The 16,574-nt window shown below is 39.0% G+C and overlaps 1 protein-coding gene across 2 annotated transcripts in view; it reads right to left on the bottom strand.

Moving 5' to 3' along the window:
- Nucleotides 1-16,574, bottom strand: part of LARP4B (La ribonucleoprotein 4B) — an 88,381-nt gene that overhangs the window by 16,791 nt on the left and 55,016 nt on the right. For both annotated transcript variants that reach the window (XM_084872353.1, XM_084872352.1), the window contains 8 exons: nucleotides 12,935-13,013; nucleotides 10,895-11,031; nucleotides 7,946-8,049; nucleotides 6,083-6,193; nucleotides 4,856-4,909; nucleotides 4,563-4,772; nucleotides 2,375-2,481; nucleotides 1,617-1,868 (listed from right to left, as the gene is read on the bottom strand). In XM_084872353.1, the coding sequence (XP_084728479.1) occupies nucleotides 1,617-1,868; nucleotides 2,375-2,481; nucleotides 4,563-4,772; nucleotides 4,856-4,909; nucleotides 6,083-6,193; nucleotides 7,946-8,049; nucleotides 10,895-11,031; nucleotides 12,935-13,013 (1,054 nt within the window). The remainder of the gene's footprint in view (nucleotides 1-1,616; nucleotides 1,869-2,374; nucleotides 2,482-4,562; nucleotides 4,773-4,855; nucleotides 4,910-6,082; nucleotides 6,194-7,945; nucleotides 8,050-10,894; nucleotides 11,032-12,934; nucleotides 13,014-16,574) is intronic.

The following is a 16,574-nucleotide window of genomic DNA, read 5'->3' as shown; positions in this document are numbered from 1 at the left end:
TCCCATTCCCCACTCCACGTTGCCCACCTCTCCCTTGGTCTTCATCACTGCAGTCTATATCTATGGGCTATGAATGTATGTTCTTTGGCTAATCTCTTCACCTTCTTTTATCCAATACCTCCCTGCCCTCTGACATTTGTCAGTTTGTTCGATGTATCCATGCCTTTGTTTCTACAATATTTTGTTCATCAGTTTGTTTTGTTCATTAAATACCACATATTAGTGAGATTATGTTATTTGTCTTTCTGACTGGCTAATTTTGCTTAGCTCAATAATCTCCAGGTCCATCCATGCTGTTGCAAGGAGTTAAGGGTTCCTTTTTTTTAATAGCCACATATTATTCCATTGTCTAACCCCCGTCTTTTTATCCACTCATCTACTGATGAATACTTGCGCTGTTTCCAGATCTTGGCTATTATAAATAACAAAGCTATAAATATAGGCGAATGTATTCTTTTTGATTGGTGTTTTGGGATTCTTAGGATATATTCTCAAAAGTGTGATTGCTAGGTCAAATGGCAGTTCCATTTTTAATTTTTTTTAAAATTATGTTTTTATTGACTTTTTACAGAGGAAGGGAGAGGAAGAGAGAATAGTGACTGAACAAACGCCCAAGACTCACTTCCATCTTTTTAATCTCACCTCTCTAATGGAGTGCAAGTGGCAGAAGATAAGACAGTAAGCAGCGGCAAGCTGCATTAAAGGAAAGGAGAAAAGAGAGTGGGCATAGTCCACTGTTAGGATGTGGTAATGATCCAGATAATAACCACAGATATTGCGGGACCAATATTACCTGACTGAACACCCCTAGGGGATGGAAATTACCCCTAAATATGACCAATAGGCAAATAAACTTAGTACTGATGGAATTTAAACTCTTGTCTGCCTGGCTATACAACTCATTACCTGTTTATTGTGCGATCCTGTTGGCTGGAAAAGGAGCAATACTGGAACAGAAAATGTGGGCCCTCTGAATGGGCAGGAATGGGAGGAGACTAGAGGCTCAAATATTGTGGAGTCTGGTATCTACTTTGCTTGAACAGCTCCACAAATAATTACTGTAAACTAACATGGTTCCATTCTATCCATAGTTTATATTACAACAAAGATGTGACCAGTTAGGTCTCTGCTCTAAAAGTAACCCCTTTGGCCCTAGCTGGTTGGCTCACTGGATACAGCCTTGGCCTTGACTAGAATCAAACCCAGGAGCCTTCGGTTTAAAAAAACAAAACAAAACAAAACACCTTAGACGAGTTCAGCTAGTTATCTATAAGAGGGAGTTTCCTTCCTAAGATCCTGTATCGAATAAACCATTGAGAAAACAAACTAATTCCCCAGTGGGAGGCATGCAGGAGGCAGCAAATTAATGATTCTCTTATCATTGATGTTTCTATTTTCCCCTTCCTCTATGAAATCAATAAAAAAAAATAGTATTTTAAAAGTAATCCCTCTGAGTAGCTATATAAAACCTTTGATGGTTTAGTCTTCAATTTAATTTTTTGTGATGTATTGGAAAGTAATGATTATTAAAAACACATCTTAATTAATGAAATTTAAAAATATTAATAGTTTATCATTACATAGTACCCATCCAACAACAGTTCTGAGTAACTCACCTGCCTCTACCTAAGCCAGGAGAGGATTCGAGACTGCTCTGCTCTACCCGCCCGGTTCCTGCATCTCTCTTGGCAAAAGCTGGAGGGTTCTGTATGCGGGTTCTAGGTTGGCCTGTCTGCCTTGCTTGTGGGCTCCGCACACCATTAATTAATCGATCCGCGGTGAAGTTAAATATTGATGGACTTTCTAACAGCCCAGGTCCTCTCTCTGCACTAGGAATGGCGTGGCGCAGATGGGATTTACTAGGATTCCTGCAAATGAAATATTTATAAAGGTTCAATTATGAGTGATCACAGCATGATGAAATAAGCATGCTCACACAGAAATGTCTAAGGTAAAATGTGCTCTCTATTTTGAAAAAATATTAAAGTGGAAAGAATAGTTGAAACATGATATGTCTGATAGTGCTGACAGTGCAAATCTATAACTACAGTATTAATTTTCAAATGAAAAGCAGGTTCACACAGTTGCACACTGCCCCAGAAGACTTTATATGTAGGCACTATATGTAGGCAAGACAGAATCATTTTGGGTAATCATATGTTTCAAGTAGTTTTATTTCGGATGAACATTACTAGTGGTCAAGTATATCATTAGCAATCATCAGGAAGAGCCTCTTTACTTAAATAGGAGTCAGACACATGGTTAGAACCACCAAGGTTTAACACATTTTATTTTGCTTTTAAAATATACAGTGGCAGTGACCTGTTATTACAAATGGTAGAAAAACAGCATTTTAGTGAGTCACGCAACTTGCCTGCTTCTTGGAGGGTATTGTCTGAGTGAAGCCAGAGGAGTTGCGGCAGGTTTGAAGGTTGGAGACGTAAATCCATTTATAAATCCAGTATTTGGAAATGGAGTTACCTAGATTCATTAAAAACAAACAAGTCAACAAACCATAATCAGACTTTGAGTTGGTTAACACTGCCTAAGATGATAACCAATGTCATTCCTTGGTGTGTCAAGGAGTCTATATTCCATTTTATACTTAAAATATTCCTTTTTAAGGAAAAGCATTGTGCAAGATTATTGCTAATGGCCAAAGTCAGTCTGGGGCTAAGACCTTTTCCAATGCTGTTTCAGATGATCTTCCCAGCAATCGGATCCCCAAACATGGAAATTGACAAGAGAAGGAAGCACCTGCCAAGACCCCACATGCTTGTCTGAAAAGCCCAAGTGCTAAACCTACTGTACTGCAACACTACCTCCAAGCTGATAAAAAGTCAGCAAATTTCTCCTTAACCCCAATGACTTTAGTGGAATTCCTCAAAACACTGGTGGAGACAGAATCCCCAAAGCAATAATGAGAATTTCCATAATCTGAAAGTCAGACTATTTAGAAATATGATAATTACCCCAGAACTAGATTCTGACGATTGTTTTTCACAGGAAGACTCATCAAGAAAAATCCTTTGACGTATGAACTTTTACATGTAGAACTCTGGTATTTAAACAATTTTGCTTATGAGTTTATAAATAAGTTAGTTGCTAACACAATAATTTAACATAACTTTCTGAGAATTAATAAGCATCATCTGTTTACTTCTGCTCAAAAATGCAGTGTGTTTTAGAGCAGGCAAAGAGGCTCACATTCAGACCAGAGCCATCCCAAATGGCCAGACAACTGATCTAGGGTCCCAAAGCACCCCACTCTGGACGGGGATACGTATTATCATAGAAAGTAGAAACACAAGCTAACTCAAGAACTAAACAGCACAAGCATGGCAGTGATGTCATTTGGAGAAATTATTCAACACAAGAGGTTACAGACTTTCTTTCCTTTTACAGGTCTCCCATGACATATTAACTACATGGCTAGCAGTACACTTGTACAGAATATAGTAAATACTTAAAAAAAAAAGTGGTACATTTTCATATATATATACGTTCCATTTTTGCAATAATCACCTGCTTTACACACATGTTTTTTCCAGACTATTCCTTCATAGACACACATCTTTACATTCTAATAGGTAACAGGCACCCACCATCCAGCTGAGTCAACCCTCCTTCTCTCTGGCTCACCCTTTTCAGTTACCACCCTCCTTGCATCCATCAATCAGTGTAACAAGCCTCAGGTGATGTCCCCATATGACTGGGCCTGGCTCACATCCTTCATTTCCCAAATTTCCTTGATGTGGTACACAGCCATATCCTTGAAATTTTAAACTAAATTCTTGCTTCTGACCACAACCTTCCACACACTCTACCCTTTATTCGCTATGGTTTCAACAAAACCTGCTGGCAACCCGATGCAAACCTCCCTCCAAACAACCCACTCCACCTCCCAAGCAGGGGGCCAAATGGCCACTTCTTTTCCTGCCGTAGATTAGCCCTGACACATCCACTACATCAAACTCATGCCCAGGGCCTACCCAATCTTTCTAACATCTGCCACCAGCACAGCTTAAGAAAAAGGACTGGGTCCATTACAAATCTATGAATTCTAACCACAGGCTTTAACAGAGCTCAAAATATGTAAAAAATAAGTATGCCAAGTGACTAGCATAGGGCTGCTGTGAGAAGTCACACTGATACGATGGCCTGTCTTCCACGCCTCCCTGACTGTGAGAAATCTCTGAGAACACTGTTCTCCTTAAGGCATCCACCAGCTCCCCTGTACCCACCCAAAGCTGCATCACATTTTGTTTCACTAGGTACACATGTCCTTACATTTAGGAAAAGGAAAAGAAATGCTAGACAGGAGGGCAAGCAAACTGGGCAAAGGATTGAGTACAATGTTTGAAGGTTTTTAAATACACATGGATTCTTACTTATCTCCCAATTAAATTTAAAGCCCACCGCAAAACCAGGAGGTCTGTTTTTCTATAGCAAGCTGTAGACTTATCTGTTTTACTTATCAGACAAAGCTCTCTATCCTTCAAAGCGTCAGTGTCCACAACACAACTTTCTTCACATAAAGGACAAGAAAAGACAAGACTCACCAAGGGTGGATCGAGATAGCTGTGTGTTGCTGACCACGTCTGGGGAGTAATCAGGCTATAGAGAGGGAACTGCTGCTGGGGGCTATAGATGGGAGGTAAGTAAAAGGATGCCGTGTATCGGTGCTGCGTGTAAAGGCTCATATCCAGGGGCCTAAATCCATTCTTTGGCAAAAATGTATTTATAGCTATTGCCTTTGCTTTTATCCGTGCCTGTGTGAAAATATAATAAGTGTCTATTAGAATACTTTAGAATATTGGTTTACAAATAAAGTATAACCAGTGGTCTTGCTTACCTTAATTGGTTTTCCTTGAAAAGTTTTGACTTCTTCTCGCAGGTATTTGTAAGCCTAAGGATAAAATCATGCAAAATACCATTGTGTTAATCTTACAAATAAGGTGAACTGACAGTTAATACCTCAGATAAGGAATTATATTGTTAAAATACAATGGGCAAGACCTAGAACTGTGATTCTTAATCGTCTTTGGGCCACAGATGCCTTTTTAAAAAACAACCTGATAAGATATATGGAATCTCTACCCAAAATTCTCACCAACGACATCTGTATACATTTTGCAAGTATTAACAGATAACATGAAAGGCTCCCAGAGACTACAGGCTAGAATCCTGACCCAGGGGAAGCAACGAACAGGTGATGAATTCCTAATAATAACCAGAACTTAAGACCGACATTACAGTTTTGGAAATGAAAAAACTATGAACCAGGAGGTCATGGTTCCATTCCCAGCCAGGGTACATGCCCAGGTTGTGGGCTTGATCCAAAGTATGGGGGCGTGCAGGAGTCAGCTGATCAATGATTCTCTCTCATCATTGATGTTTCTATCTCTCTCTCCCTCTCCCTTCCTCTCTGAAATCAATTTTAAAAATGTATTTTTTAAGTCTTTATTCTTTCCCAAATCCCACCCCATAACACTGAAGGCTCTGACCCACTTGCTACCTGCTTCTCCTAGGAGCCTCCTCCCACACAATCCAATTAAAGTCCGTTTTTCAGATGCTTGTTTCTGTCCTCTGAACCCCCTGCATTCAAACTATTAAACGCTGAGAGCTTCCTTTATATGTGCTATTGTTTCCCCAGAGAAAAGTCTTCCTTTCAGGGCAAGGAGACCATCCTAACTCCTATGACTCCTCCCAGAGCCTTGTGCTCTTTCAAGTATCTTGTAACACATGTGATGCCAAGTGAAAGATAAGGTCAGGTTCGAATTTCCCAAAACACTTGCCAAATAGTAAGACCTGTCTCTGCCCAGATACAAGAACAGAATTGTTCTAGGCTGCTTGTCTTACATATCCTTAGACCATAGTGTCACTTGCTTTTCATATTTCTACAAAAACTGTCTACAAATATACACCTATTCAAGTTTCTACAACTTGACTTCCTCTGCACTTTATATTCAAACTTAACCCTGAAATGTGACAGCAGCATCACTGCCCAAATTTAGTTCCACTATGTACTTAATTGTTAAGTATTGATAAACTGTGTACTTCTTGAGGAAGAGAAGTTTACCTGTTGGGCATCAGCTTCTGTTTCAAATGTAATAAACCAATTATCATTATAGGCAAATTCACAGTTTATAAATTTTGGTAAATTATCTCCTTTAAATAGTGCTTCTACTTCCTATGGGAAATAGAAAGGTTAGAAATTAATTTTCAACCATGCCACCTTTTCCCACATGAAATACAAATGATACATGCTCTCAAGACAGAGCCTTAGAGTCTAATAAACTAATATCCATTGAATCACTCCTTCAAAATGGCTCAGAAGGTTCAATGTGGCTTCCAGAATTGGGGTCCCATTGCTATAGGAACATAAGTCCACAACTTATTTACAGCTTTCTCTACTCCCAAGATATCATTAAGCTAAATTAATGTGAAAATATAATTTTACCAGTAGCTGGGGGTGGGAGTGGGGATTTAAGAAATTTGAAAATTAGCTGGACCTTTGCTTCTGGCCAAGATAAGCCAGATTTAGCCTCTCACATGAAACAAAAACAAAAGACAAAATACATGGAATAACAGTTTTCAGACCATGCAACACAGGTAAGCTAGGGAGAGCCTAGCTCACACCTGGAGTTAATAGGCCACAGTGCTAGGAGGGTGAGCCTAGCTGAGCACAGCCTAGTCCATCCAGCCTCTCCAGGGCCCTCTTCAGGGCACAAAGAGGGTGCTGCCTCAGTTAGCACAGGGAAATCAGCTCTAGAAGAAAGGCAGCTTTGCTCCCACCTAACCACTTCCCCTAAGGACGAATCGGCTTCCAACTCAGACAACTGAATCTCAAAACAAAGCTCAAGAATATTCAAGAGGAAGGACTATAAAACATTACAGTCCAAACTGCCTGGCATCCATTCAAAGTTTACCAGGTATGGAAAAAAAAAAAATGATGTGACCTATAATGAGAAAACTCCAATCAAATAAAAAATATTTTTAATGGTCTATACGAAGACTTTCCTTCATTCTCTCAAGAAACGACCATCAGTATGTTTTACTACACACATGCAACTCAGTTTAAACATTTGGATATGTCACAGATTTTACAGCAATTCTTTAACAGTAGATTACTTTTCACAACTCAAAACAATCAAATGCTGTGGGCTTTTTTCCCTAAAATTATTGCCTAAGTTAGAACTTTTCAAATTATGATCTCTACTCCATTTATATAAAAAAGATGCCTTTGTGCCCTAGCTAGTTTGGCTCAGTGGATTGAGCATCGCCTGAGGACTGAAGGGTCCCAGGTTAGATTTCAGGCCAGGGCACGTATGCTGATTGCAGACTCGATCCCTGGCCCTAATCAGGGTGCATACGGGAGGCAACCAATTGATGTGTCTCTTTCATATTGATGTTTTTCCCTCTCTCCCCACCCCATCACCTTCTTCCACTCTAAAAATCACAGGGAAAAATATCCTTAGGTGAGAATTAAAAATTTTTAAATTTTTTTTTTAAAGATGCCTTTGTCTTTTTACTAAGACAACATTTGCACTGATGTAGGCCCATCAGCTGGAATGAAGCACAAGCTGCTCCTGCTCACTCCACTCTTTGCAGCATATCCTTGTCATGAAATATTTGTTTTGAAAAGTGATGGTCTTTATCTTAATTTGTGGGTTTATTATTATTACTTTAAAGTAAATAAATACTTAAACCTTTTCTTTTAATTTCTGAATACTGAAATCACCATTATTTTTTAAAATGTAAAGTTTGCAGTGAAGTCCTGAGACCAAAAAATTTAAGAACCACTCGCACATATGAATCACATTGAAATCATCAGTGTATAAATTCTGGGAAAAGTGTTAATGAACATATGCATTCTTTAAAATACACTCTTCAAAAAACACAGAAGTAAACAAAAAACTACACAAAAGGAGAAATGACTTACTTCTATAGGGGTGGATTCAGAAATTTCACGTAATATTACTATGCAACGATTTTGATTTGGCCTTACTTTTTCTCCCTTCTCATCCACTTGAACTAAAGGTAAAGCTATAAAGAGAAGAAAAATGAATGGTAAAACAAAATATTAAAACATACCAGTCATTTATATTCCATTATGATATAATATAGATACTTCAGTAGGATGTTACACTATGGAACTAAACACATAAAAAAAAACCCTGTATATATTGTAAATTAGCTAAAGGTTTTAAACTAATCTTGCATATTACATTTCTCAGAACTATAGAACATGATTTAAAAGTCCTATAGGAGGTATAATCAATGTTACCACTATGAAATAAAGGTTCTAAATACTCCAATAACTAACAATTACAATTCAGGGTTAATGGCTTTTCCTTTCTACAAGTCTCCTTAAATAAAATAATTTTCTGTCTTATTATGACTTCATTTTGAATTCAAAAGAAGTAAAGATTAAGAAAGCTGCTAATGCCCAGCTAGCTTGGCTCAGAGGTTGACCTATGAACCAAGAGGTCACGTTTTGATTCCCAGTCAGGGCACATGCCTGGGTTGTGAGCTCGATCCAGTGTGGGCGTGCAGGAGGCAGCCAATTCAATGATTTTCTCTTATCACTGATGTTTCTCTCTCTCTCTCTCTCTCTCTCTCTCTCTCTCTCTCTCTCTCTCTCTCCCTCCCTCCCTCCCTCCCTCCCCCCCTCCCTCCCTCCCTCCCTCCCTCCCTCCCTCCCTCCTCTCTCCCTCCCCCTCCCTTCCTCTCTCAAGTCAATACAAAAATATATTTAAAAAAGAACAAAAAGGAAAGCTGCTGGCCTTTACAAGTGGGTCAGATGGAACCAATCTCAACTAATAAGTAAAATAGGTTCCTGTTCTAAATGAACATTCAAAAAAAAGCAACACTGGAAAACACACTAGTTTTCAGAATTCAAACCTCATGAATTGTTTTTGCCAGTTTCTTCATTATTTGTTTCAATAATTTAATGACCTCATGACATTTGCCTAGAAACAGAAAATAGAGGAAAACCTTCATTTGTGAATAGAAAATCTAACTATGTTTGTAAGGTAAGATATTTCTCTTTTTTTTTCTACTACTAAATGGACACAGAAAAAAAAAATCTTCACTGACTGTCCACAGTACAACTAAGCCAGGGAGAATATGTAAACACTTTTGCATAAGAGTCAGATGGATAGTCATGGCAGTAACTCAGAGAAATGCGGCTTTAATTCGGGCACAGTGATTACCCATCATTTAGAAATATTTGGGTGGGGTGGGGGACGCGCATCGTACTGTGTTCTTTGGGAACGCCCATCAGAGCTACTCAGTAGAGCAGTCCTGAGGAGGGAGACTATAGAAATTATTCACCCAATACTTGTAAACAATATTATAAAATGAATTTTTATACTTAAAAATAATCCCACTAAAAAAAAATCAAACATATCATACATTTAATATAAAACTAATTCCCACTGAAGCCATTCTGGGTAGGAATGGAGAGACAAATATTACAAAGGGCACCAGGAAACCTTGGGCAGTGGTGGACATGTTTGTAATCTTGATCATGGTGAAGATTTCACTGATGTATATGTATGTCCAAAATGATTCAACTGCACACCTTAAATATGCATAGCTCACTATATGTCAATTACACCAAGAGGCCAGATTATTATGATCTCTAAACGCATAATAATCTGGCCACTCAGTGTATATCCTATAAAATAAAAGGCTAATATGTAAATTGTCCCCTCGACCAGTTCAACCAGCAGGCAGACCGGCCAACCGCCCATGTGCCCTCCCCCTGGCCAGGCTAGCCAGACCCCGACACATGCACGAATTCATGCACTGGGCCTCTAATATATGTGTGTGTATATGTGTATATGTATGTATATATGTATGTATGTATACACACAGAGACACTCTCTCTCTCTCTCTGAGTGGCCAGATTATTATGCGTTCAGATCATAATAATGTGGCCACTCAGTGTATACCTTGATAAAGTGGTTTTAAAAAAATAAATAAAATGGTTAGGTTGTAGAAAACTAAATATGCAAAGCAAACTAGGGCACCAGCAAACTATACTTTTTTATTTTACCCTCACTTGAGTTTTGTGGTTTGTTTTTTTTTTCTCATTGATTTCTACAGAGGGTGGGAGGGGGTATCAGGGGGAAGAAAGAAAGAGAGAGAAAAAAATATCAACACACACATCGATTGGTTGCCTCCCCCACTGGGCCGGTGCCATGGAAGCTGCAACAGAGGTGTGACCTTGTCCAGGAATCAAACCCAAGACCCTTCAGATGCACATGGCAGGTTAACTATTTTTATCCACATTTCCAGAAACACTGTGGGCCTCTGATGTACCCATATAAACCTTCCTTTGATGTTGCCAAATGTCTAAGAAACAACCTCATTCACAAAATCCTATAAGGAAAAACAAAATTTCACCAAACTTCAGTAGGAAGGTGAAATTTGAAAGGAACTACTTTAGTGACTAGAATGATAATTAAAATGTATTTTACTTTAAACAAAAATATCACAATTTATTTTACTTTTCCTTCATGTCATAACTTTTTTTCATTTCTCCATGGGCCTTTTCCACTCCCTAGATCTATGATCAATTATGGAACCCATCAACACCCATTGCCATGAGCACTTCACCACAATGGGGACTGGTCAGAAAGGCCCAGATTTCAGGGAAGAATCCAATTGCCATGAAGGACCTACAGCATTGAATGACTGTAGATCTTATAGTCAGACTGGTTAAAAAAAAAATGATAATAAAAAAAAATATATATATATATGTATATGTATACGTATATGTATATGTATATGTATGTGTATGTGTATGTGTATGTGTATACGTATACGTATACGTATATGTATGTCACCAGGTACAATGAAGCCTAGACTGTCATTCACTTACATCTCAGCACTTCAACAATCAAGTCCAGGTCGGTGCTGAGCTTCTTGATGTGGTCCAGATTAGCCACTGTGGTGATTGGCACGTACTGATCACTATCCATCTGCGATATAAGGTACATGTCACTAGCAAGATTCTCCCTGCAGAAAGAAAACAATCTCTCTTAATTAACATTTCTTTAAGAGGAAGCCTTACAAGGATATGAGTGTGGTGTGATGTCACTTCAGAGTTAGTTTAGACCCAACCCCACCTGTTATTTGCCTTAGGTCAATTTTTTTTCCAAAGACATTTAGAAAGCAGAGAGAGTAAAAGTAAAAATATACTGTCAAAACTAATCTTTATAAAATGTATCTTATAGCTATCTGTTCTAAAGAGTGTTTTAAGTAGCTTATTAAAAGCACAAACACAATTTTTTAAAGTAAGGAAATACAATTGAAAGAACAAGAAAATAAGAAAAATATGAAAAGACTAGGAAAGGTTGGTGACCAAAGTGCCTGCTGTTCAGTCTGAAACACTTCCCAGCACTTTCTAGCAACCAGGATTAAAAAGAAGGAAACTTGATCATAACATGACTTACAGGACCACAAGCTAAGTCACAGATAACCAGTCTGGGTGAATATGAGCTACTTCCTGGTATTTTGGCCGATGATGAACATTCTCAAGTATTAAGGCAGGCCCAGAGAAAAAACTGAAAAATCACTAATGCCAGATAAAATTTTACACATGCCAAACAGTTATCTTCTCGCTCAAAACGATTACATTTAACTCAATTCCATCTTCTTGTTTGTTCCGTCCTTCCATTTGAATCTAAAACTTCTATTCTATTTTTCAATAGAAAAAATATTTGGGAGGTGGGGGGAGAACACATCTAAAAATATGAATGTTGCATGAGTAAAACAATCTACTATTGCAATGTTTGGCATATTTTAAAAACTAGTGCTGAAAAATGTCTTTGTAAGATAAACAACCTAAGGACCCATAACTCAGAGTCTGGGTATGGAGGGGGCCCAGGAATCAAAATTTTAAAAAACAAACCAGATAACAATCATTAAGATGAATTTGTGGACAACTATGGAGGACTCTGGCCTACAGTTCTCCAACATGTCAAAGGTTACTTACTCACTATTACAGATTTCCTATTAATAGATGTATACAGACATAGATATTAACAGATGTACACTCCTTTTATGTAAAGCATCACATCTATCCTATATAATAAAGAGGTAATATGCAAACTGACCATCATACCAACACACAAGATGGCCACCACAAGGTGGCCAGCAGGGGAGGGCAGTTGTGGGTGATCAGGCCTGCAGAGGAGGGCAGTTGGGGTGACCAAGCCAGCAGGGGAGGGCAGTTAGGGGTGACCGGGCCAGCAGGGGAGGGCGGTTGGAGGGAACCACGCCTGCAGGGGAGGGCAGTTGGGAGCAACAAGGCCTGCAGGGAAGGACAGTTAGGGGCGACCAGGCCGGCAAGGGAGGGCAGTTAAGCATCAATCAGGCTGGCAGGGAGTGGTTAGGGGGTGATCTGACTGGCAGGCAGAAGTGGTTGTGGCAATCAGGCAGGCAATCAAACAGGCATTTGGGAGCCAGCAGTCCTAGATTGTGGGAGGGATGTCCGACTGCCCCTTTCTATCACTGATGGGTCTTGATCCAGCATCTAGAAGGGTTCTGGAATCTGGAGAAGGGCCTGTGTGTAAATTTAAAAAAAGTCCAGAGACGTAACATAATTTTGAAAGGCATTGGGGAGACCGAGTGTGTGAGAGGAGCCTGGCTGAAAAAAACCCAAGTTCTCCATATGCATATAAAAGCCTAATATGCAAAGTGTCCCCTCAGGAGTTCCGACTGACCAGGAGTTCGATCGCTCGCTATGATGTGCGCTGACCACCAGAGGGTGGCACCAAATGAAGGAAGGCCCTGGTCAGCAGCCTCTAGGGACCCTACCTGTGCATGAATTTCATGCACTGGGTCTTTAGTCTGTATATAATAGCCAGTGCAGAATACCACAAGTATTATATACTAGAAACACTACTACCATCCTTACCTGGATAAGCAGAATTCCAATGTTTTTTTAAGTACTTCTCGGGGGTCTTCCTGGCTTTCTGATTGAGACTCACTTCCTCCTATACAAAATAGTCAACTCAGGAAAAATGGCTTAAAATTTACGAAGCAGATGATTCAGTAATGCTTTCAATATACATATTAATTCATTTAGTGTATAGAGAATATAATAAAAATGCTGTTGTACTTACTAAAAAAGGAAAGCAGAAGCAAATAAATAAATAAATAAATAAATAAATAATCCCTTCACCCCCCAAAGAAAAACACAGTTTCAAAAAAATAATCTGATTATCAGATTTATTACCAAAGTTTAGCAGGTGCTTTTTATCACATAATATGTGCAAGTTTATGCTTTGTCTTAATTCTAAAAAAAATTTCAGACAGCCTACAAGATCACAGATAATAAAGCAATAATAAAATATAAAGAATCAAAATAAGGAAAAGATAAATACAGGCCAAAAAAATCAAGGATGAGGATAACAAACACACAGGCTGTAAGGACCACACAATTCCTACACAAGAGCCTTAGAAATGCGCCTTTAAAGTTTGAGATAGTCAAAGTCACAAGTGAGAAATTGTGGCATTACAGGGATGCTACTGAGAATACTAAATAAACAGATCCTTAAGAGGAAACTTTAAGATTGAGAAAACTAGTAAGTCTACCTCAGGCAGATGGTCATGGTCAATATCAGTGATAAATCATACTGACACTAAGTACTCTGAACATGATGGGATAAAAATGGCACTTGATCTCTGTGGTCTTTTTATCCTCCAAACCCATAACTCTGGTATGATCATGAAAAAAAAAAAAAAAATCAAACAAATTCCAACAGAAATAGAAGCACACCATACCAAAACAATTCAGCCCTAGCTGGTTTGGATCAGTGGCTAGAGTGTCGGCCTGCGGACTGAAGGGTCCCAGGTCCAATTTCATTAAAGGGCAAATGCCCGGGTTGTAGGCTCAATCCCCATTAGGGGACGTGCAGTAAGCAGCTAATCAGTGATTCTCATCATCGATGTTTCTATCTTTCCCTCCCTTTCCCTTCCTCTCTGAAATCAATAAAGAAACAAAGTTAATTTACCAGTCCTCCTTAAGACTATCAAGGTCATCAAAGGCAAGCAAAGTCTAAGAAATTGTTACATCCTAGAGGAGCCTAAGAAGACATGACAACTAAATATAATTTGGTATCCTGGAATAGGTAAAACGTACCAGTACTGCATTAGAATTTGTGGCAGATACATCATACTAATAACGTAAGATGTTAAGAACAGAAGGTACTGTCCTGCAGGTGTGGCTTAGTTGGTTGGAGTTTTGTCCAGTAAACCAAAAGGTCTCAAGGGTTTGATTCCCAGAGAGGCAACAAATCCATGTCTCTCTCTCTCTCTTTCTCTCTCTCAAGAGGAAAAAAAAAAAAAAAAAATCAATAAACACATGTATTTAGGTGAGGATTTAAAAAAATAGAAGGAACCAAGAGCACTCTGTACACAATCTTCTCAATTTTTCTGTAAATCTAAAACGATTCTTAAGCAAATGACAAGGCAAGAGACTCAAAGCTAACCATATCAATTACCACAGAAAATGTAAATGTTCTAAACATTTTAATTTAAAGCAGAGATCATGAAGACTTGACTTTTTATAAAAACAAACAAAACCCAAATGTTATATTATCTATAAAAAATGTACTTTAGTAAATATAAATACTCAAATAAGTTAAAAGTAAAAGGATGGAAAAAGATATACCCTGCTAGCTAGCACCAGTCAAAATAAAGCTGAGGGACATTATTAGACAGAGTAAATTCAAAGATAATTAATTACCAGGAATAAAGAAAGTCATTTCATGACAGAGGAGTCAATTCATCAAGAGGTCATAGCAATTCTAATACAGAGTTCCAAAAAAAATGCATGAAGCAAAAACTGGTAGAGCTAGAAGGAAAATAGACAAATCCAATACTGATAGAATACCTCTCTTAACTGACAGAACAAGTAGGCAGGAGCCAGGAATACAGTAGATTTGAATAAGACCTGACTGATATTTATAGAACACCCCTATACCAACAGCAAAATACACATTCTTCTTTAGTGCAAAGGCAACATTTACTAAGGCTGCCAATATTTTGGGCCAAAGAGATTCATGTCATACAAAGTATGTCCTTTGCCGGACCCAGAGCAGCCAGGTCGGGAGCAGCCAGGCCCGGAGCAGCAGCAGTCAGGCCTGGAGCGGCAGCAGCCGGGCCCGTAATAGCAGTGGCCAGGCATGGAGCAGCCGGGCTCGGAGCAACAGAGGCCAGGCCCGGAGCAGAGATAGACAGAGACAGGGGAGCCTGCTTGAGCCAGTACAGCAGCTCGGGCGGCTCCGGAGCAGACACGGGCAGGGTGGCCAGGGGATACTGCGAGTCAGGTGCAGGTCCCAGCACCCCCCTCGGAATGCCTCCTTGCATGGCGGGAGGCGGGGCACCACTAGGCCTCTAGTAAAAGATAAAAACATTTAGGTGAAAACTTTCCCACAACAAAATTGTAGGCCTGGATATTTTCGTTTTAAAAAATATATTTTTATTGATTTTTTTATAGAGAGGAAGAGAGAGGGACAGAGAGTCAGAAACATCGATGAGAGAGAATCATCAATCAGCTGCCTCTTGCACACCCTCTACTGGGGAAGTACCTGCAACCAAGGTACATGCCCTTGACTGGAATCGAACCCGGGACTTTTCAGTCCGCAGGCCGACGCTCTATCCACTGAGCCAAACCAGTTTTGGCGATAACTTCATTTTTTAATTTAAGGAAGAAATAATAAACTCATCAAGAAATTGAACAGGAAGGAATACATCAAAAAGAAAACTACAGACCAATATTACTCATGAACACAGATGTAAAAATTCTAAGCAAAATTCTGACCAATCTAATCCAGCAATGTATCAAGCATATTACATTATGAACTAAGTGAGGCTTTTCCCAGGAATGTAAGTGTGGTTAAATGTTTGAAAAATCATAATATAATTCACCTTTAACACACTAAAATAGAAAAAAATATATATATGACCATCGCCACAGATGGAGGAAAAGCAAGACATATTTCAAGAACCATTACTCATAAAAACTCCGAGGAAAACATAACTGAAGGTACCTCATCAAAACAATACTGGTCATATTGGTAAAAATAATTAACATTTTACTCAGTTCGAAGACTGTTTTCCCCCTTAGTTCAATCAGATTATGTTCATCTTTGCAATGGAACTATCTAGTACAATCAGGCAAGATAAAGAAATAAAGGGTACCAGACTGGCTAGGGAAAAAAACTGAATTTATTCACAGATAAATTCACATCTATGTAGAAAATCCAATGGAATCCACAGAAAAGTTCCTAAAACTAGTTAAGTGAGCTTAATAACAAGTTTACAGGGTATAAAGTCAATTTATAAAAATTAATTATATTTCTGTTTGGCTCAGTGGATAGAGCGTCGGCTTGGGCACTGAAGAGTCCCGGGTTCGATTCCGGTCAAGGGCATGTACCTTAGTTGTGGGCACATCCCCAGTAGGGGGTGTGCAAGAGGCAGCTGATCGATGACTCTCTCATCGATGTTTCTAACTTGCTATCTCTCTCCCTTCCTCTCTGTACAAAGTCAAT

The sequence above is a fragment of the Pipistrellus hanaki genome (assembly GCF_964339955.1).
Source record: "Pipistrellus hanaki genome assembly, chromosome: 1".
NCBI lineage: Eukaryota > Metazoa > Chordata > Mammalia > Chiroptera > Vespertilionidae > Pipistrellus > Pipistrellus hanaki.
The sequence above is the reverse complement of the archived record's forward strand: the minus strand, read 5'-3'. Positions and strand labels throughout refer to the sequence as shown.